We start from the raw sequence: 19,595 nt of genomic DNA on the forward strand, positions 1-19,595 counted from the left end.
TAACACGACAGCAGTGGCCTACATAAATCGACAAGGCAGTGCAGAGCTCTAGCCACGCAGGCCGAACAAATTTGCCACTGGGCCGAGCTGCATCTACAGTCCCTGTCAGCAGCTCACATTGCAGGTCAGAGCAACGTGCAAGCAGACTAAGCAGGCATCAGATCGATCCAGCAGAGTGGGAACTAGCAGACGATGTATTCCTGCAGATATGTGCCAAATGGGGCAAGCCAGTGATGGATCTTATGGCGACCAGTTCCAATACCAAAGTCCTGTGCTTCTTCAGCAGACGGAGGGATCCTCGCTCTGCCGGGTTGGATGCCTTGGCTCAACCCTGGCCCCTGGGCTTGCTGTATGTCTTCCCTCCGTGACCCTTGATAGGGCGTGTGCTCCTGCAGATTCGGCTGCATCCAGGAGAAGTGGTGCTCATCGCCCCAGATTGGCCCAGGAGGCCTTGGTATGTGGACCTCTGACAGATGCTGTTGGAGGCTCCCTTTCTGTTACCTCTGGTTCCACACCTGTTGTCACAGGGTCCGGTGGCCATGGAGGACACCTGCCGCTTTGGTCTTATGACATGGCGATTGAGAGGGCGCAATTGAGAGAGAGGCTACTCAAATAAGGTAATTTCCACTCTCCTGCAGGCCCGTAAGCGCTCCACTTCCGTGGCTTATGCCAGGATTTGGCGCCAGTTTGAAGTCTGGTGTGTTTCAAGAGCGCTTTCTCCGTTGCGGGCTCCTGTCTCGCCAATTCTGGACTTTTTACAGGATGGTGTGCACAAAGGCTTGGCCTATAATTCCCTGCGGGTGCAAGTGGCAGCATTGGCCTCCCTGCATGGCAAGGTTGAAGGTGTCCTTAGCTGCTCATCCAGATGTGGCACGGTTTCTTAGAGGGGTTTCTTCGGCTCTGTCCTCCCGTGCGGGCACCTTGTCCAGCTTGGAACCTGGGATTAGTATTGAAGGCCCTTCAGGGGGCTCCCTTTGAACAGCTTTGGCGTGCTTCAGAGAAAGATTTGACACTGAAGGCCGTCTTTTTAGTGGCCATTACCTCGGCGAGACGGGTGTCAGAGCTCCAGGCGCTGTCCTATAGAGACCCTTTTCTGCAATTCTGAGTCAGGGGTCACGGTTCGGACCGTGCCTTCCTTCATGCCTAAGGTGTTTTCAGTGTTTCACCTAAACCAGCCTGTTTTTCTTCCCTCCTTTGTTGAGGAGGAGTTTCCAGATTCATTTGGGCAGTTGGACCTTTTGGACGTGCGCAGGACTCTGTTGCACTATCTGCGAATTACAAATTCTTTCAGGACCTCTGATCATCTTTTTGTGCTGTTTGCAGTCCTCGCAGAGGGTCTTCAGCGTCTAAAGCCACTATTGCCCGTTGGCTCAAAGAAGCTATCTTTTCAGCATATCTGCTGTCTGGCTGGGCTCCGCCTGAAGCCTTTAAGGCACATTCCACAAGAGCGATTTCCTCTTCCTGGGCAGAAACTGGAGCACTTATCTCTTCATGAGTTTTGCAATGTTGCAACATGGGCTTCTAAGCTCTCTTTTGCCCGACATTACAGGCTGGATGTGGCTGCCAGGAGGGATGCGCGTTTTGGTGCACAGGTGCTAGCACGTGGTGTGGCTTGTTCCCACCCTATTTAGGGATTGCTTTGTTACATCCCATACGTAATGGCTTCATCTGCTTGATGACAAGGAAGGGAAAATTAGATTCTTACCATGATGATTTTCTTTCCTTTAGTCATAGCAGATGAAGCCATGAGCCCTCCCTGTATGATTGTCTGTATTGCAGTGATTCTGATTTTAGGTGCTGTTCTTGTTTCCTGAAGTTATATTCCTTCCTTGGGGAGTCGGAAAACAGTCTTCAGGATTCTTGTTAGTTATAGGAGGATGAGTTCATTCCCTCCAGTTCATGTTTTGGGAAGATGAGTTTATTCCCTCCAGGAGGATGCAAGTATTCCCTCCATTTATACAAAGTGGAGGACGAGATTCCCTCCAGAAGGATGAGTTTATGCCCTTGTTAAGGGGCCATCGTTCGCTGTGAGGAAAGTTCATGTTGTTCCCATTGTGGTTTGCCATACTGCTTTGGAAGCTTCAAATACTGGCCATGAGGCACTATGAAAAGTTGAGTGCTCTCTATCTCCCCCTGCTGGTTGATGGACACAACCCATACATAATGGCTTCATCTGCTATGACTAAAGGAAAGAAAATTATCATGGTGAGAACCTAATTTTCCCTTTCAAGTTCCCTTAAAAAGCCCTTTTGGCCTTGGAGTAGGAATATATTGGCTGAAGAGTGCTGTAACCAAGGGTAGCTGTATGTTGAGAGAATTGCATCTCTATAACGCAACTAATGGACTCGTTTCAATCTGAACTTTTTTCATAATCCAAGATTGGGTTTCTTGGCAACAGCTTCCCTGTTAACCAGTTGAGCTGTAAGGAAGGAAAAAGTGGCAGGTTAAGGGGTTACAAAGCACTATAAAATGAACAGCATTGGGTATGTTCCCAGTTGACCACTGACAGTGTAAACTGTCTCAGACAGATGCTGAGAAATCTTGGCTTGATTACTGCAGCCAGATGCTTGTGGAAAGATAAGGCAGCCACGTGTCCTGGGTACCCTGACAGATGGCTGCATTGCCATTTAGGTATTTGACTTAAGTAGTTGTATGGAACATTGAAAGCACAAATGCCCCCTTAAGGCTGATCTGTTTAATGTTTTAAAAGCCATTATCAGCGCTTCATAAAGTTGACTTCACAGATCACATTTGCCATGAGCTTGTCTGCAGAACTTTCTGGCAGTATGTCCATCTGTATGAAAGCAATGGTGATTTTTGAGCCTTCTCTAAATTTTCCAGGGCTGGCTTGGAGGTGGTGTTGAACATTCCTGAGGGGCTGATACAGAAAGTTAGTACACAAGGAAGCATATGCTAGCACAATGTCTGCACTCAATCTTTCTAGCAGCCTAATGGCAGCTTTTGCAGACAAGCACAACATATTAAAACTAGTAAAAAAAGCCCCGTTTCTGATGCAAATGAAACGGGGGCTAGCAATGTTTTCTTCTGTGTGCATGTGGGAGTGTATGTGTCCCTGCCCTCTGGCCTGTCTCCCCTCCCCCCTCTGAGTCCTTCACTGTTACAGAGCCAGCGATTTGATTTCGTGCTCTGCTGTTTTCCTTCACTGACTGTGTTACAGAGAGGACGGGGCAGACACTCATAGGGAAACCGGATATCTCGCCCCCTTCACACTTCCGGCTGGAGGCTTCCTAGAACGTTGGTGTTGCTTTTTATATAGAGAGATGGGGGCTTCTCAGCTATTCCTCCCCACTGAAAATGGCAGATACAAATCAAGGTCAGGTATACACATAAAGTAGCACATGAATTTATCTTGTTGGGCAGACTGGATGGACCATGCAGGTCTTTTTCTGCCGTCATCCACTGTTACTATGTTACCAACACAGAACTGCTAGCAAGCTAGGACTGAGGGGAGTGTAGAAGGGCTAGCTCACCCCTTTGCAGGTGTGTTGGGGCAGAAGACCTACCCCAGGATCCATTTCCCCCAATCCCACCAACAGTAAAGGGGATCTGGTACATCCTGGGGTCATATGCAGCTATTTTTGAAAGATGTCTGAACAGAGGCTGGAGAAAGGTGGGGATCACTTTTCCTCGTAAGGTATATGGGGTTGGAGGGGGAGGGCCACACTAGGAATCTACTTTTGGGGGGGCCTGAGGGATTAAATCTTTTAGAAGTGGGTAAAAGCAACACATGATGGCAGGCAACACTCACTGACAGGAAGGGAGACACTTTGCTGTTCTGCAGCAAACAGCTGTATACCACTGTCAGTGCCGTGTCTTATTTGCTCTGAAGTACTCGTGTTAGCATTGCACTCAGCTGTTGGGTACATGACTCAATGCATAGCTTTCTGATGCAGCTCCCAAGTTTTCAATCCAAAGCAAGTCAGAGCTTTTTCCTGCACAAGGAAGCAGTAGGGCATCTGGCAAGGGAGGGAGTCTCTCTGCAATTGCTAAACAGTGGTATCTAGAACAGATCTTGGGTTGAGGGGGGGGGGCACATCCTTCCATAAGTTGCTGTGGTCTCTGGAATCTGGCAACTGGTTTCTATTCAGTAATGGATTCCTTTCCCCAACCAAGATGGGCTGTGAACACTGCCTCCCATTTGGCTGTCCAAGGGTGCAGAAGCCCAGGGGTTGAACCTAGGTCTCTTTAGCATGGCACTGTAGGGCTATTTCCCTGTGAGCCTCACTCTGCTGCTCTCAGCCTGTGTATACAACTATGTCAAGATGGAGTCTGTGAACTAAGACCCTGCACTTCAGTGACCAAGCAGGTTCAACTTTCTGCTTGTGATAAATAACTGGCAGGTCTGAAAAAAAAACTCAAGGATATGCAGTGGGCTACCTGACCCTTGCACCTCCCTGATGAGCTACAGGGAGTAAGGCCATGGTGCCAGGGAGTCTGATGAGACAGGAATGCATACCACCATGTAACTGGAAGATCAAAAAAAAAAGGTTTTTCTTGCTCAGGGAAGGAGCTGGACAAGATCCTGATTGGTTGCTGTCTGGTCACCTGGGAATCAGGGGCCAGAGAGCGGAAACCAGAAAGAAGTACAGAGAGGACAGACAATAAGAAAAAGGGAGAATTTGTCTGGTTCTACTGGAAGAAGGGTAGCTGGCAAGAAGACCAGCGAGACCTGAAGTGGTCCACAACCTTGTGAACTGACCATCTGAAGAAAGTACCTGTTGGTTGAGCTCTACCGGCCAGAGAGACTGTAATCCTGCATGCTGCAGAGAGCCTGTGCTGTTTCCTAAGACGGGGACTCGCTGTGGAAAACAGCTGAAGTCTAAAGGGAAAAACCTGTCCACTTCATCTGAGAGACCACCTAGAGTCAGCTCGGTGAGAATTAGAGATTTATTTCCTATAGTCGGGGATTAGCTAGTGGGTTCTTACCTCAGCAAAGGCGGGTTAGTCAGAACTTTGTGATCAGGAAGATGTGCTGCTAACTGTATTACTTCATGACCTAGTCAGTATTACTAATCAGGATTGTGTAAACCTAGTAACCAGTGATATCAGTGTTTTAGTTAGACAATACATTCTACAGTTGCTTATCAGCATAAGGGAGCTACATTTGTACAGCTGAGCTGTAGTATAGGGTGTATTCTATTTTCTTACCTATATAATAAATTAATATATTTCACAGCAGTGACTTTACTTTTATTCCAGTTCTCTCTAACAGAAGAAAAGTTCTGGTGTAGGCCCGGAACAGCCAGGTTCCTTTATAATATATAACCCCTGGACAGAGCTAGGAAGTTGGTTTAGCCAGACTCCTGTAAACAGAACCTGGGAATTACTCATTGGGTAGCTTTGCCCAGAAGTTATTCACCTATAAATGCTTACAGCACCCGGACCACCCTGTTTCACTGTAGTATGTGAGGCTAGCAGTGGCTGGTGCTGGCTCTGAACAGAAGTTCAAAAGGACCCTGCACAGCATAGTCATAAATTAGCAGCTGAAACAATTAAATGCTTGGCTCAGTCACGTAATGTAAACTGTAGGATCCTGATCTGAACACTGGACTCTTGAGACATTTATAGTTGACATATGACAAGTGTACAAGTAGGAATGAGACTGCTTCTGTGGGACAGGACTCCTTACAAACAGGAAGGGTACAAATGGCAGGATGTGGGTCTTTCAGGCTTGGGACTTCTATTGAACTGATTTCAGCACATCTGGCGAAGCATAGCAACTTGAAAGTAACTTCTTTCTAGCCACACATCTATCCTAGAACACAGAGCCTCAACAGACGAACAACCAGATTAACTTGCACTTTGTGCCAAGCATCCTCTTAATACTCATTCTGGCGGTCAGCACAGGGTATGAACCCTGTCCCTAGTGGTATACTTCATTTTGCAATCCTTTTTGACTCAAAAGTATACAATAGCCACCTGGCTAGTTTAGTAACTAACTTTACTTTTCTTGTGGTATAAGGAAAAACTGTGTGTGTAATTGTGCACCTTGCATTTTAGCATGGCTAAAACTGCCTTTTTGATATAAGGTTTGTGCATGAAATACAATTTGTCATGCTGAGATGCAGGGTACCATGCAGTGGAGGAGCTGGAAAAGCCAGGGCCCAGAGTTCACTTTCACATACCTGTTGATCTTTCTTTCCAGGTGGGGTGGGGACTGCAGCAGTTCAGCTGTGTAAAACTGTGGACAACGTGACTATCTTTGGCACGGCCTCTGGTTCCAAACATGAAACTCTTAAAGAGAATGGTGTTGCTCACCCAATCGATTACAGGACATCAGACTACGTGGAAGAGGTCTTGAAAACTGCTCCAAAAGGTAAAATCTTCTAGTGGTGTAGATGAGAAGCCACGGATCTAATCCTTGTGGCCAAATGTACCTTAGATGCCATTCTGTTGTATGCATGTGAGCAAAAGTTGGCATAGGAAGTGGTTGAGCCCATTGGTATAGTTTCCTCTTACATTACCTTCTGTTTAGATAATTATGTAAGAGGTTCCAGCTGAGTGGAGGAGTGGCCTAGTGGTTAGGGTGGTGGACTTTGGTCCTGGGGAACTGAGGAATTGAGTTTGATTCCCACTTCAGGCACAGGCAGCTCCTTGTGACTCTGGGCAAGTCACTTAACCCTCCATTGCCCCATGTAAGCCGCATTGAGCCTGCCATGAGTGGGAAAGCGCAGGGTACAAATGTAACAAAAATAAATAAAATAAACCAAATCAACAGCTGTTTCAAACGGAACCAAAACTGTAGCCCCCTCTGCAGACCAGCTTCCACCCACCCTGAAGGTAGGCCCATGGCTGCCATTTTTTAGCACGGAGGAAGGGGGGAGGTGTGAATCTGGATGATCCTGCCCCAAAAATGACACTTCACCAGTGCCTTGCCAACGTAGGCCTGGGGAAGGCAGAGAGGAGAGCTGGCTTGCAGAGAACAGGGCTACAACTTCAGGGGGGCCTTCAGCTGCTGTAACTGCACTTTGGCATCATGTGATTCAGTGTGGAGATGGAAGTACATCACTGTGATTAGAATTTGCCATTTTCCCCGAGCAGGATGGTGTGTGTGGGGGGGGGGGGGGGTTACACGTTTCAAAAGGGGTATTGTGATTAGTGCAAGTTTGAAGAAGCGATGTGTAAACAGCACTAATTGTGGTTTGTGATAGTTTTAAAATTTTTGCAGTATATACAGTATGTTTGAAGATTATAGTTGTGGGAATATAGTTCATATTAAGATATCCTGAAAATCTGGGTAGGTGTCCAAGGACTAGGTTGAGAGCCCCTACTCTAAGTAATTAAGCCAGTTGGACCTCAAGGACTGATTTGGGTGGTTAATAGTCAACATGATGACCAGGTTAAATCAGCTGTTTGGGGCAGGTTGCTGCTGGAAATTGGCTATTTTGGGGGCAGAGTAAGCACTTTGGGATAATTGTGGGATACAAATGTCATAAAATCAGCCTGACTTGGATTTGTCTTTGTACAGTAACCTGTAGCCAGTTAAATCCTGAATATTGCACTTAATCAGCTGTTAGCCAGCTACATCAACCTGGTGCCAGTGTCCAGACATAGCCAGCCTTGAATTTCTGAGTTTAGTGTCAGCGGTCATCTGCCAACTGCTGATCACTGACTGAATATCAAGGGGGGAGGGGAGAATGTAATGTCAAAATTAGTAATCAAGCCTAACCACAGCACAAGTTGTGCCTTACATGTTGGCCTTTGTAGGCTTAGTCTGTATAACTGTTGGGTTTTTAACCAATACTGTACTTCTGCAACTTCTGTTTCACCCTTCTAGGAGTTGATATCGTCTTAGATCCTCTGGGAGGATCTGATACATTAAAAGCATTTAATCTCTTGAAACCAATGGGAAAAGTGATACTATATGGTGAGTGCATTGACTTTTAAGAACTGATTTTGGCCCATAACTTGGTAAAGCTTAGGCTTATATTATCTGGGTTCTGGGAGAACAGCGAGTTCACTTTTAGGAGCTTGGTGTTGATCACAGGAACTGTAGTGGAAATATTTGGGGAAATAGCACTTGTTGAATTAGAACTTAAGCTTCCTCATTTGCCCTGCAGTGTGGTCTGTCTGCAATATGCCGCTGGCTACCTTGGTGCAAGATCTCACTGGCGTAAAAACCCATTCATGCTTAATCACCAGTTTGGCTGTTGGTAAGCAGAATACTTACCAAGTTGCTCAAAGCTTTCATCCCAGGTCGACTCTCAATTCTAGCAAACTGAATGTTGGCCTTTCTCATATCTATTAAGCACAATTATAAATAAAGATGGGGTGAACTTGATTCTGGCCTCCAGTTGGCAATACACTTCTTCAATTAAAACATGCTTTGCTTATAACTATGGAAGATGTTGTACAAGCTTTATACACTGATTTTTGTGCTGTCTATTAATGTAGCTCTTAAGAGTGACTTAAGATTTCAACATAAGGTCACATTTGTGAAGCTGTTTGGGCTTGTAGAGCAGATTGACAAACCATTGGCTTTTGCTTACAGATTGCATCATAAGTATATGTAGCTAAAAAAACATTTGGCTAGTTTCCACCTACACAACAAAGCAGGCTTTCCTCTTCAACTCTGAAGACCTGAATATCTGGCTCCACTTCTGTAGAGTTTTCTGGATCGGAATCTCTGCATTGTGAAACTTGACCTGGTCTAGGAGGCCCGGTGTGTTGGGTTTTTGACATGGTCTAGGTACTTGAGGCCTTGTATCTGTAACTTACTACATTTAAACTTATTTAGTCAATTTGATAAAGCAAAGCAGTTATAACATCTTGAAAAGGTTGGAAGGGGTTATTGAACCATGTGTGTTAGCTGGCTATATGCACAGAGCAGACTAATGATCTCCAGGGTCAAGACAGGATTAAGGCATAGGTAAACCAGGCACATGCCTAGAGATCTGGCCCTTTTGACCAATTCAGTTAGCATGGCTCTTGTCCTGGTAAGTCAGCTTCTAGCAGAGTAGATGGACCAGCAGTGGCTTAGACCTGGGTGGGCACAGGCCCACCTACTTCATTCGAAGCCCACCCAGCACAGCTGTGATGTCTGGCAGGGATCCCCAAGACTTGCCAGCTGAAGATGCCTAGCATCATCCCCAGGTAATCAAGAGTCCTAACTGCATCCCCCCCACCCCCAACACCATGGTACCTTAGTCCTTCAATTCGTTATTGGCAGCAACTCATGCCTGCTGCTCACACCAGCCCTGAACCTTCCTCTGCAAATTCTGGTCCCAGGAACAGGAAGTTGTATCAGAGGGAAGGCTCAGGGGTGGCTCAAGCATTGGGTACGAGTCTCTCCTGGCAAAGGACTAAAAGTACCAGGGGGGTTGGGAGAGAAGTTGAGACTCCCAGTTGCCTAGTGGGTAGGGGAGAGATCTGGGCAGGGTTCGAATGTCCAGAATTGGGTGTCCGGCTACACCCCTGTGCTGCAGAAGTCCCTATATTCTCCCTTGGGCATTTGGTCATCAGGAATAGCTTGTAATGGTACTTATTTCCTTCCCTGTGTGGCTCTCTACAGAGGAAAACTCCTAGGTCTCATTTGTGGGACTTAACTAGAATAAAATGCAATGAAGGCCCAGTGCACTTTGCCTAGAACCCATTGAAGGGGTTAATCAGCCTTGTTCAGGGTGGACTAACAGGACAAACCTGTCTTCACAATCCATAAAACACCCTTCTTCCTGAGACTTTCATTCCCTGTTCAACTTGGGCAGCCTTTTGTGCATGAGGTTCCCATTATGGGACTGCAGAGGGTTTTCATAGATCAGCAACTTCACTGAACCAGGCCCTCTGGGATGTCTATAACAGCTCTGCTAAGCTTTGCATACACAAGTCATGGTTTTTGGGACGTAGAAGTTAGAATGGTGGGCTGGGTCAGGCTTCTTCACCCATGAAATGCCCCTAACATCTTGTCACTCACGAGATAAACTCCCATTTAGAAAATTCTTAAAGCAGGCTAAATTCTCAGTAATGCCCAGGTGGCTTACAGCACTAATAGGGTTGTCCAATGAAAAGTTTAGTCTTGGGTGGGTTCATCTTCAGGTCCCCAAGCAGTGAGTGGGGAAGTATGTTTCTTACGCTCAGCCCATATGCTCTAGGCCAATGTGTTTTTCAACCAGTGTGCTGTGGGAGTTCCCTGCGGTAGGCTGTGTTCCTACATCTGTCGAAACAGGGTTTTTAAACATTTTCCCCTCTTGAATCTTTGGCTGTCTATGGCTGAGCTGTCACTACATAAGTGACAATTTCTCATTGTTCTGGGTTGATGATCCTTATAATAGTACACTTGTGTTCTTGCTAGATGTGTGGGTGAAATTGCTTTGAAACATACCAAAAAAGCCTTCATCCTCAGCAGTGAAACTCAATATTTGAGGCACCTCGGACAAAGGCCCCTCTCAGAAATGTTACACTAGAATGCATTTCAGCTGCTTTTTTATAGAACACGATTGTAACATTTTTACATACTTCTGATAGTTGAATATGTAGCTTGCTGTTGCTGTGCATTGTAGGCCCTCAAATGTTGCATTAAACTTATGTATGGCGAATGTTGTGGGACAACTGGCCAGTGTCACTAAAATCCTCTAGTGGTCCTGCTTTACAACTGTGTTCTTGGGGCAATAACTCATTGGGAACCATTCTCCTTTTTATCAAGGGTCAGCAAATCTGCTCACTGGCCAGAAGAAGAACTTGATTGCCCTGGCAAAGACATGGTGGAACCAGTTCAGCATCAGCGCTTTGCAGCTCATTCATGCCAACAAAGCTGTGTGTGGCTATCACCTCGGTCACCTGGATGGAGAATGGGAGCTTATTGCTGGTGTCGTAGCCAGTTTGATTAACCTATATAAACAAGGCAAGATAAAGCCCAAAATAGACAGCGTGTGGCCTTTTGAACAGGTAAGCTTTGTTTACTGACTAGTGACTTCATGTAAAGTCTTGGAAGTATATACTGCAGTGGTACACGGCATCAGCAGTTCCTGAGAGGGTGTTGCTTTTTCAGACAGGTAGTTGATAGGCCTAGCTTAAGTTTCAGTATATAGATTAGTCATGTAACCAGTTGGCAATCCTCTCAAAGCTGGACTTGGGCCAAGACAAGTCAGGTAGACAGCCAAATGACTTCTTCCTATTCCTTTATCACTAAGTAGTAGTTTAGTGACCTTGTAGATAAGCTTAACCTGGAGCCAAGGGACATTGCCCTCATTTCTGGGACAGCAGTATTCAGGTAGCTTCTCTGGCTTTGAATGGTTCCTCTTGCTCATTGCTGGCTATGTAATAGCTAGTGGACAGCTGGGCCTTGAAGGAAACAGGTTAATTCTTATTGCCTTAGCGTTAGTCAAGCCAGCTGGTTCCCAGACCCCTGCTGCATTTTATCTGATACCACAAGTGAAGGGATGGCAGTTGGGAGAAGAGATGCTGGGCAGGGGATTCCCAGAATTGGGAGTGAATGCTGGTGTTGGGTTAAGGCAGTGGTTCCCAAACATGGTCCTGGAGGCACCCTAGCCAGTCAGGTTTTTAGGATATCCACAATGAATATTAATGAGATTTGCATGCACCTCCATGCCTCCACTGTATGCAAATACATCATGAATATTCATTGTAGATATCCTGAAAACCTGACTGGCTAGGGTGCCTCCAGGACCAGGTTTGGGAACTGCTGGGTTAAGGCAAAAATGATCCTTTATGTTGTAAACACACTGGTGTTCCCCTTCTGTTGGCAGTTCTGCCAGTAACATTATGCTGTTTGAATCTTTCATACAGTAGCCTGAACTACATAACCTGCTCTCAGCTCATTATATAGTATCTTGGCTCTTTCTATAAGGGTTGGTGTCCTTTGCACACAGTGGCGTAGCTAAGGGTGGGCCTGGGTGGTCAGCAGCCCATGAAGCTCCCCAAACTCTTCAGTGGTGTTGTCTCACTACTCTGTCTCCCGCTTCTCCACTCATGGCTTGGCATCTGCCCATCTCTCTCTAACCTTCCCCCCCCCCCCCCCCCCCCCCCCCCCGACGTTCTACCTCAGAGCTATTGCTGGTGGCAATTCTTATAGGCATCCTGCATCAGTCCTGCAGGCTTCTCTCTATCATGTCCTGCCCTTAATAATGTCACTTCTTGTTTCTTTGGCGGGAATGTGGTAAAGAAACCTGCAGGGCCGGAGCAAGTTGCCTATAGGAATTGTGATGGGCAACAGCTCTGAGGTAGGACTGGGGGAGGGGGTTCAGAGAGAAATGGGCAGACGTCAGGGCATTAGAAAAACCCACTATATTGTATGTATGTATAGGGATGGGGGTGGGAATGGTCCACCCAGGTTAACTCTAGGCCTACACCCCTGTTTGCACATGAGTTACCACCAAAATGGCGTTGGAAGGGGGTACAATTTGATATAGTGTCTTCCTGTGATTAGTTGAAGCAGTATTATATACAGGTGCTTATTTTGTACCTGGGGCAATGGGACTGGGCAAATATTAACACTCCCAAGAGCTGGTTCTCGGGCCAGTGCAAGAACATTTGGGCTGATTCTCCACTCGGCTGCCCCTACAGTTTCAGTATTAGGCTATGGCCTGTGGGCTGGATGTGTCCAGACACTTACTGCAACTTACAGCACATGCAACTACAGAGTGGTGGTCATGGAGGAGAGGAAGCGTTGGGCAGGAGCAAGTCACTTTGTAAGGATTCATTCTCCTGGTGATTCACCCCATCCCCCCCCACCCCCACACACACACAATTAAGGAATATAAAGCTAGAGGAATAGTCTGGAATTTGACTGCTAAAATTTAATGCTAAATGCAGGGTCATGTGTTGGGTCAAATCCCCAAGGGAACAGTACAGTTTAGGGGGTAAGCTCCTCTGCACGAGAGTAGCAGGACTTTGGTAGGATCTTAAATAGAAGAGGCAACAGCAAAAGCTAGAGGAATGGCCAGTAGGAAAGGTGATGTCCCTGTAAAACTGACCTCATTTAGAATATGTACAAGACTAGAGACCACACCTTCAAAAAGAGAAACGGGGTTGAGTTGGTCCAGAGGGCAGCTACTAAAATGTTCAGTGGTTTTCATAGTGTATATGGGGCCAGATGTAAAAATCTCAATATGTATACCTTGGAAGAAAGGCAGGAAAGGAGAAATGAGACTTCAAATACCTGCACAGGAGGTGAGTCTCAGTTGAAAGGAAGTTCTAGAAGGAGCCATAGGATGAAGGTGAAAGGAGATCAGAAGTAATTCACAGAAAAGGTGGTGAATTTGTGGAAGTGGTGGAGATGGAAAATGGTATCTGAATTCAAGAGAGCTTGGGATGTGTAATGAGTGGGAAGAGTAAATGGCATGGATGGGCAGACTGGATAGATCATATGGTCTTATCTACTTCAATGGTGCAGTGCAGCTAGAAGAAAGGGGTCAGTAGCTTGCCAGCTAGTAATACCTGAAATGGATCTCCCTACACATTTCCCTGGCCCTCAAGGGTTTGAAAGACCCGCATGGTCTTCAGCTTTAATCCCAAGGCATGGGAATACCCTGCATTTGTAGCCCTAGGTCAGTGACTCACAGGGACTTAGTCATACCCAGTCTCTTCCTCAGGAGCTGCTGTCAAGTGTCATTTTAGACAATTGAGTACATGGCTGACAATCTGTTACTGGAAATGTATACAAGTGATAATTCAAGAGGGGACTGCTCCCTTCTGGATTTGATCACTTTGAACTGCTTTGGAACAGTTTCTAATTTCTTCAAATTCAGTTCTAGAACTTGCAGCAGGATTTCCAGTTAAGTCTGGCATCCTTCTCCAAAAAGGTAGAAATCAACTTTCAGACAAGGCATTCTTGAAGGATCTGTCTTGTAATCCAGCCTTGCTTGCCAGGGATTACCACAAAACTGTTAAGATTTGGGTACAGCAGAATATGCTACCAGGACATTTTAGTAATGAATGGTTTAGAGGAAGGAAGATGAAGTTTTGTGGTCTCTGCTTCACCTAAACTGTTAAACGTGTATAATATGGGTTAGGGGGAGGGAAGGGAGAAATGGTTGATGTCTGCATGGATATCATTCAGTGACTGGTGCTTTTTGTGTCGTAGTGGCAGCAAGAAATACATTATGCCTCTGTAGTAAAACTAAATGTGATAATGGGGTTTGCGGTATGGTACACAAGCTGCCCCCCTCTGGAGATCTAGTTGCTCAGATGAGTGGGTCCAGTGTACCTACTCATGGTGCTTTTCCAAAAGGCCTGTGCTCATCACCTGTCTGCCACTTTTTTTCAACATAAGTAAAAAAACAAAAAACCATGCTGTGAGTAATGGATACCGGGAGGAGGGGGAGGGGCAGGGGAGATGCATCAAAGTGCAAAGTTTGAGACTTAGTTCATGAGAGCAGAAAGTTACATAATATGACAAGTGACTCTTTTCTAAAACTTGGCTGGCACCCAAGTTGTACATTTTTTCCACCCCTGCCTGTATCCCACACCTACTCTGGCAGCTCACTGACATGCACTTATGTAATAAAACAGACTGCTAGGAGATGGAGCCAGCATCGAACTGCAGCCGAGCGCAGTCATTGGTGCGTAAACTGACAAGTGCTGTGGTGACTCCTGGATGCATTTTTGGCAGGATCTAAGTATGCAAAACAGCTGGTACGTGTAGTCTAGATCGCTTTTGAGACCAAGTAGCTTTTTCTCCCAAATTTTAAACATAGCACCCCATTTCATTAATGTAGAATTTGGTGGGGGGTTGCTTACCAAACCACTAAATACATACTTGTAGGGACAGGAGTACTTAAACTGCATTATTTTTTTGTAGATAGTGGCAAGAGCCCCTTTTAACGTTGCAGTGATCTGGCTGTCCATCCTTTTTGCCCCACAACTTTTTCATTTCATATTCAGCACTAAGTTTTCAGGGCTAGTTTAGTCTTATGGATTTTAGAATTTTCACTCCATTGACCTTCAACTTTTGTGGCATTTTACACACATCAACAATCATCTTTCAACGGTCTTTTTAAAGACGGCTCATGTTTATTTCACAAGACATATCGCCAAGGACTAATGTGATTATTAAGTATACGTATCAAGACACCTGAGGCAGGCACACATGTACTGAAACATGGTACCGTGTCAAGTCATCTCAAACGCCTATAAGTTCAGTATCCCGAGTCTATTTTTGAAGAACCTGATCCAGTTCCCACTCATTTTATAGTAGGTCTGCCTCTAGACTCTGACCAACACCTCATTGTACAGTACAACTTATCACAGAGAAATGGCTGTCCAAGTCTACCTGGCTAACTTGCGTTGGCAATGTTTTAATAGTACTTTGTGTTGAAATGCAGTATATTAAACAATAAGCATAACATAAAGGTCACAAATAACCTGGCAAGATCCCAATACCTTTTTTAAACTTTACCACATTCTCCGGCAACAAATTTGAATTTAATTATACGTTGAGTGAAAACTTTTTTCTCAGATTCATTTTAAATTTACTACTTTGTAGTTTCATCGCATGCCCCCTAGTCCTAGTATTTTTGGAAAGCATAAACAGTCGCTTCACATCTACCCATTCAACTTCACTCATTATTTTATAGACCTCTATCATATCTCCCCCTCAGCCACCTTCTCTCCAAGCTGAAGAGCCCTAGCTGCTTTAGCCTTTCCTCATAGGGAAGTCGTCCCATCCCCTTTATCATTTTTGTCATTTATTGAGATGCAGCGACCAGAATTGAACACACTATTTGAGGTAGGTCGCACCATGGCGTGATACAAAGACATAATGTCCTCATTTTTGTTTTCCATTCCTTTCCTAATATACCTAACATTCTATTTGCTTTCTTAGCTGCAGCAGGTTTCAACGTATCAGACACACAGATCCCTTTCTTGGTCTGTGACTCTTAACGTGGAACCTTGCATGCTGTAGCTATAATTTGGGTTCCTCTCTCCCACATGCATCACGTTGCACTTGCTCACATTAAACGTCACCTGTCTCGTAAGGTCCTCTTGTAATTTTTCACAATCCTCCCCCGATTTAACGACTTTAAATTTGCTGATGACAGTTATTCAATTACCTCACTAGTTGCTCCCATCTCTAGGTCCTTTATAAATATATTAAAAAGCAGTGGTCCCAGCATAGACCCCTGGGGAACCCCACTAACTACCCTTCTCCATTGAGAATACTGACCATTTAACCCTACTGTTTTCTATCTTTTAACCAGTTTTTAATCTACAATAGAACACTACTGAGCTCTTTTCAGGCCCCTATATATTTTCTAGCAATATAAAATTCTCTAGCAAAATATCGTTTGTTTGGAGCTATTTGGTCTGACATCCAATCCTATTTTTGGATTTTGAAACTGCATTTCTCTCCTTTATGGACTTTTTTTTTTGTATATCAATTACCCCATTTGGCATATATGATTTTGTTGCAGCTGTTGAGCGCTTTATGGAAGGAATTGATGCTGTATTGGAAACCAAACCCAAATACTAGTGACCTCTTGCCATTGAAGGGGAATGCAGATCTTTGGCCCACTTCATTAAAGCAATATTATTATTATTGCATTTGTACCCCACATTATCCCACCTTTTTGCAGGCTCAATGTGGCTTAGAGTGTTATGATGCAGTCATTACATGATCTTAAATACATAAGCTGAAAGTAAATGGATTAGATGCAAGGTCATTAAGTGATTTTAAATAGTGTTGAACTGCAACAATGGCTGATGAGGGGACTTTTGCCTATATGTGGTTTTGCAGTTGTGCAGGATTGGACCACCAAGCCTTGTACATCAGATTGGGAAGAAAACTTTAAAAGGATTTTTTTGAGGGGAGATGCACTTGGAAATGTTGGTTACATAATGCGTTGCAAACCAAGGATTCTGGTCCTCTTAGGGATGCTTGGAGCAAAGATTTAGGCTTTTGGACAGAGGGAGTGGATTTTTCAGGATGTAGTCATAGAAATCCCGCAAGATGGCCTTTGCTGGAGTTACAGGTCAGATCGGACGAAGAAGGGCAACCTTCGAAAGCTAATCAAGAAACGTATTAAGTTATGTCCAATAAAAAAAGGTATCTTATTTTCTTTTCCATGTTCTATTTTGTTTGATTTCTATTGATAACCTTTAAGAGTGGACTAACACGGCTACCGCACCTCGACTGGAGTTACAGGAATGCCAACATATTTCACAGCTTCAGGCTTATAGGGCAGGTAACCAGAATGACCACTCTTCATGCTTTTTGGGGTGACCACATCTTTTGAAGGGCCATTAGCTACTTAAGGTGCTTACTAGGTTGACAAACACCATATTCCTGAAAAGGGGAGATGCTTAACAAGCTTATAGGATTCAGGATAGAGGCCCTTGCATGTATATTGGAGAAGTGCATTGTTCATCATTGGCTGTAGGAGACCCTCCACTTGGGGTGGAGAAATGGGTTTTTGTTGGCTGCCGGAGACACCCCACCTACTGGTGTTGGAGAAATAAATGTCATGCTTTGTGTGAGGTTCAAGGTGTAAATAGTCCCTAGGAGACTCAACGGTCCCAAACCATCAAAAATGCTTTTCAAGTTTTATCAACTTGGGAACATAGCATTGTTGAATGGTTCTTGAAGTAGGACATAAATGTGTTAAGACTGCCAGGATGGAAGGGGGCAGGGCCCTTATACGGATACCTCAGTCACAAGTGCAGGTCATCAGCTATCCTAATAATTATTCAGGAGGTGGGAAAATATTAGGCTTGTAATGCGGGAGGGGGAATATTTGGCTTGTTGGATGGCCTACCGTAATTGGGAATGAGGGAAGACTAACTAGCTTAGTGGAAATTGGGTGGTGGGAGGCTAGTGCTGGGCAGACTTCTACAGTCTGTGACCTGAAAATGGCAGATACAAATCAAGGTCAGGTATACACAAAGTAGCACATATGAGTTTTATCTTGTTGGGCAGACTGGATGGACTGTGCAGGTCTTTCTCTGCCATCTATTACTGCTGGAGACATGTTAGTTTCTGTATATATTTTGTAAGAGGTAGGAATGTTTAATTGGTATATTCTTGGTTAAATTGGGGACTTCATGGTGGCTTCTGGGATTTGATCCCTGATGGCTGTAAAAAATCAGTTAACTGTTTGCCACTTAAGATGCCCAGTCACCTAGTCTCACAAGAGAATTCAGATCCCTCTGTCACTTTTAACTGAGATAGAAGCTCAGAGTAAAAGTGGTTAAATCATATGAATATTCCTAATAGCACAGGTCCCAGGAAAGACCTTAAGCAAACCAACACTGCTAGACATTTATATGCAGGTAACTTCTGTCCTAATGGGCTAAGAGGTTAACCATCATTTTTCAATGTGGATAACTAATTACTCAGTCCCTTTTGTTTTTAGTCTGCAATCAATCTCATGACTCTTAAAATACCTCATGAGGCTAATTAGTCAAGTTCTGAAAATCCAAATATAAGCAATCTACTATTCAGTGTATCGTTTCCCAGCTCACCCTGGGAATTTATCAGTGTTGACACTAGCCACCCTTCAATCCTCGTATCGCAGCACTGAATGAGAGGTTAAACATTTGCTAGTTAATGGCTCACTGAAGGCTAGTTTAAGGTTGAGGTTTTTTTGGAAACATTCTTTTCTCCATGCAAGTCTTACACTGTTCAACCTTTTCAGTTAGAAATGGGACTCTGTGCAAGCTGGGTTTTGTTTTGGAAACATGATGGCAGATAAAGGGCCAAATGGCTCATCTAGTCAGCCCATCCTCTGTAACCCCTAACTCTTCCTCTTCCTAAGCGATCCCACATGCTTACCCCATGCCTTTTTAAAATTCTGACACTGTCCTGGACTCCACAACCTCCACTTGGAGGCCATTCTGTGCTTCTACCACCCTTCAAGTCTATTCCCTCTTAACTTCATCATATGCATTCTTGTTCCAGAGCTTTCCTGTACATTAATGCCCTTGAGATTTGTCGCTATCATCTCTTCTCTCCCTCTCTTCCCCCTAGCAAACTTCAGAACATAGAAATTTCCTAGCTGTCTTTATCAAGATATGTAGGGGGAATCAAATTGTGTATGGCCTAGTGCTTCAACTCTTTGAAAGTTAAGCTGTAGTGGTCACTATTACATCCATAGTACTAACTAAATCAACCAGATACAGCTGTATACAGTGTCTGTAGTAGTGCAGGTGTTTTGACTGCAGCCCCTGCCAAAACTCTTCCATACATGGGATACAAATGAGAAGTTATGGGGTAATTGATTCTTCCTCTCCCCAGTGTCCTAATCACATTGCAAACTCGCTGTCTAGTAGAGGTTATGCCTGTGACTGTATTGTGAAATAGGAGTAAGGAATCTGACTTGTGTATGTCTTCCCAGGTTGGTGATGCCATGCGACAGATGCAGGACAAGAAGAATATTGGGAAAGTGATTCTGGTTCCAGAAACACCAAAGCAAGAAAACAAGGAAGAGAACTAGACGTGCAAGGATTTGCTGTAACTTTGTGGTCTGTCTACTAACTTTTCGAGACCTAGGACAGGACAGGTCAATACTATGTGCCAAAATCTGAATAAATTTGCTCTAACTGCATCTACTTGACCTCTGTGGTGGTTGTAGCTAGAGAATATATAAAATAAAAGATCATGTTTGAAAATAATATTCATAAGA

General features: G+C 44.6%; 1 protein-coding gene across 2 annotated transcripts in view; it reads left to right on the forward strand.

The window, feature by feature from the left end:
• VAT1 (vesicle amine transport 1) overlaps positions 1-19,581 on the forward strand; it is a 57,880-nt gene extending 38,299 nt beyond the window's left edge. Inside the window, exons 3-7 of one of the 2 annotated variants that reach the window (XM_030221090.1) lie at positions 6,167-6,337; positions 7,799-7,888; positions 8,082-8,174; positions 10,661-10,902; positions 19,308-19,581. In XM_030221090.1, coding sequence (XP_030076950.1) covers positions 6,167-6,337; positions 7,799-7,888; positions 8,082-8,174; positions 10,661-10,902; positions 19,308-19,406 — 695 coding nt within the window. In that variant the 3' untranslated portion in view covers positions 19,407-19,581. The remainder of the gene's footprint in view (positions 1-6,166; positions 6,338-7,798; positions 7,889-8,081; positions 8,175-10,660; positions 10,903-19,307) is intronic. The other variant, XM_030221091.1, reaches the window with a different exon arrangement.
• The last annotated feature ends 14 nt before the right edge of the window (positions 19,582-19,595 follow it).

Source organism: Microcaecilia unicolor, chromosome 12, assembly GCF_901765095.1.
Source record: "Microcaecilia unicolor chromosome 12, aMicUni1.1, whole genome shotgun sequence".
Taxonomy (NCBI): Eukaryota; Metazoa; Chordata; class Amphibia; order Gymnophiona; family Siphonopidae; genus Microcaecilia; species Microcaecilia unicolor.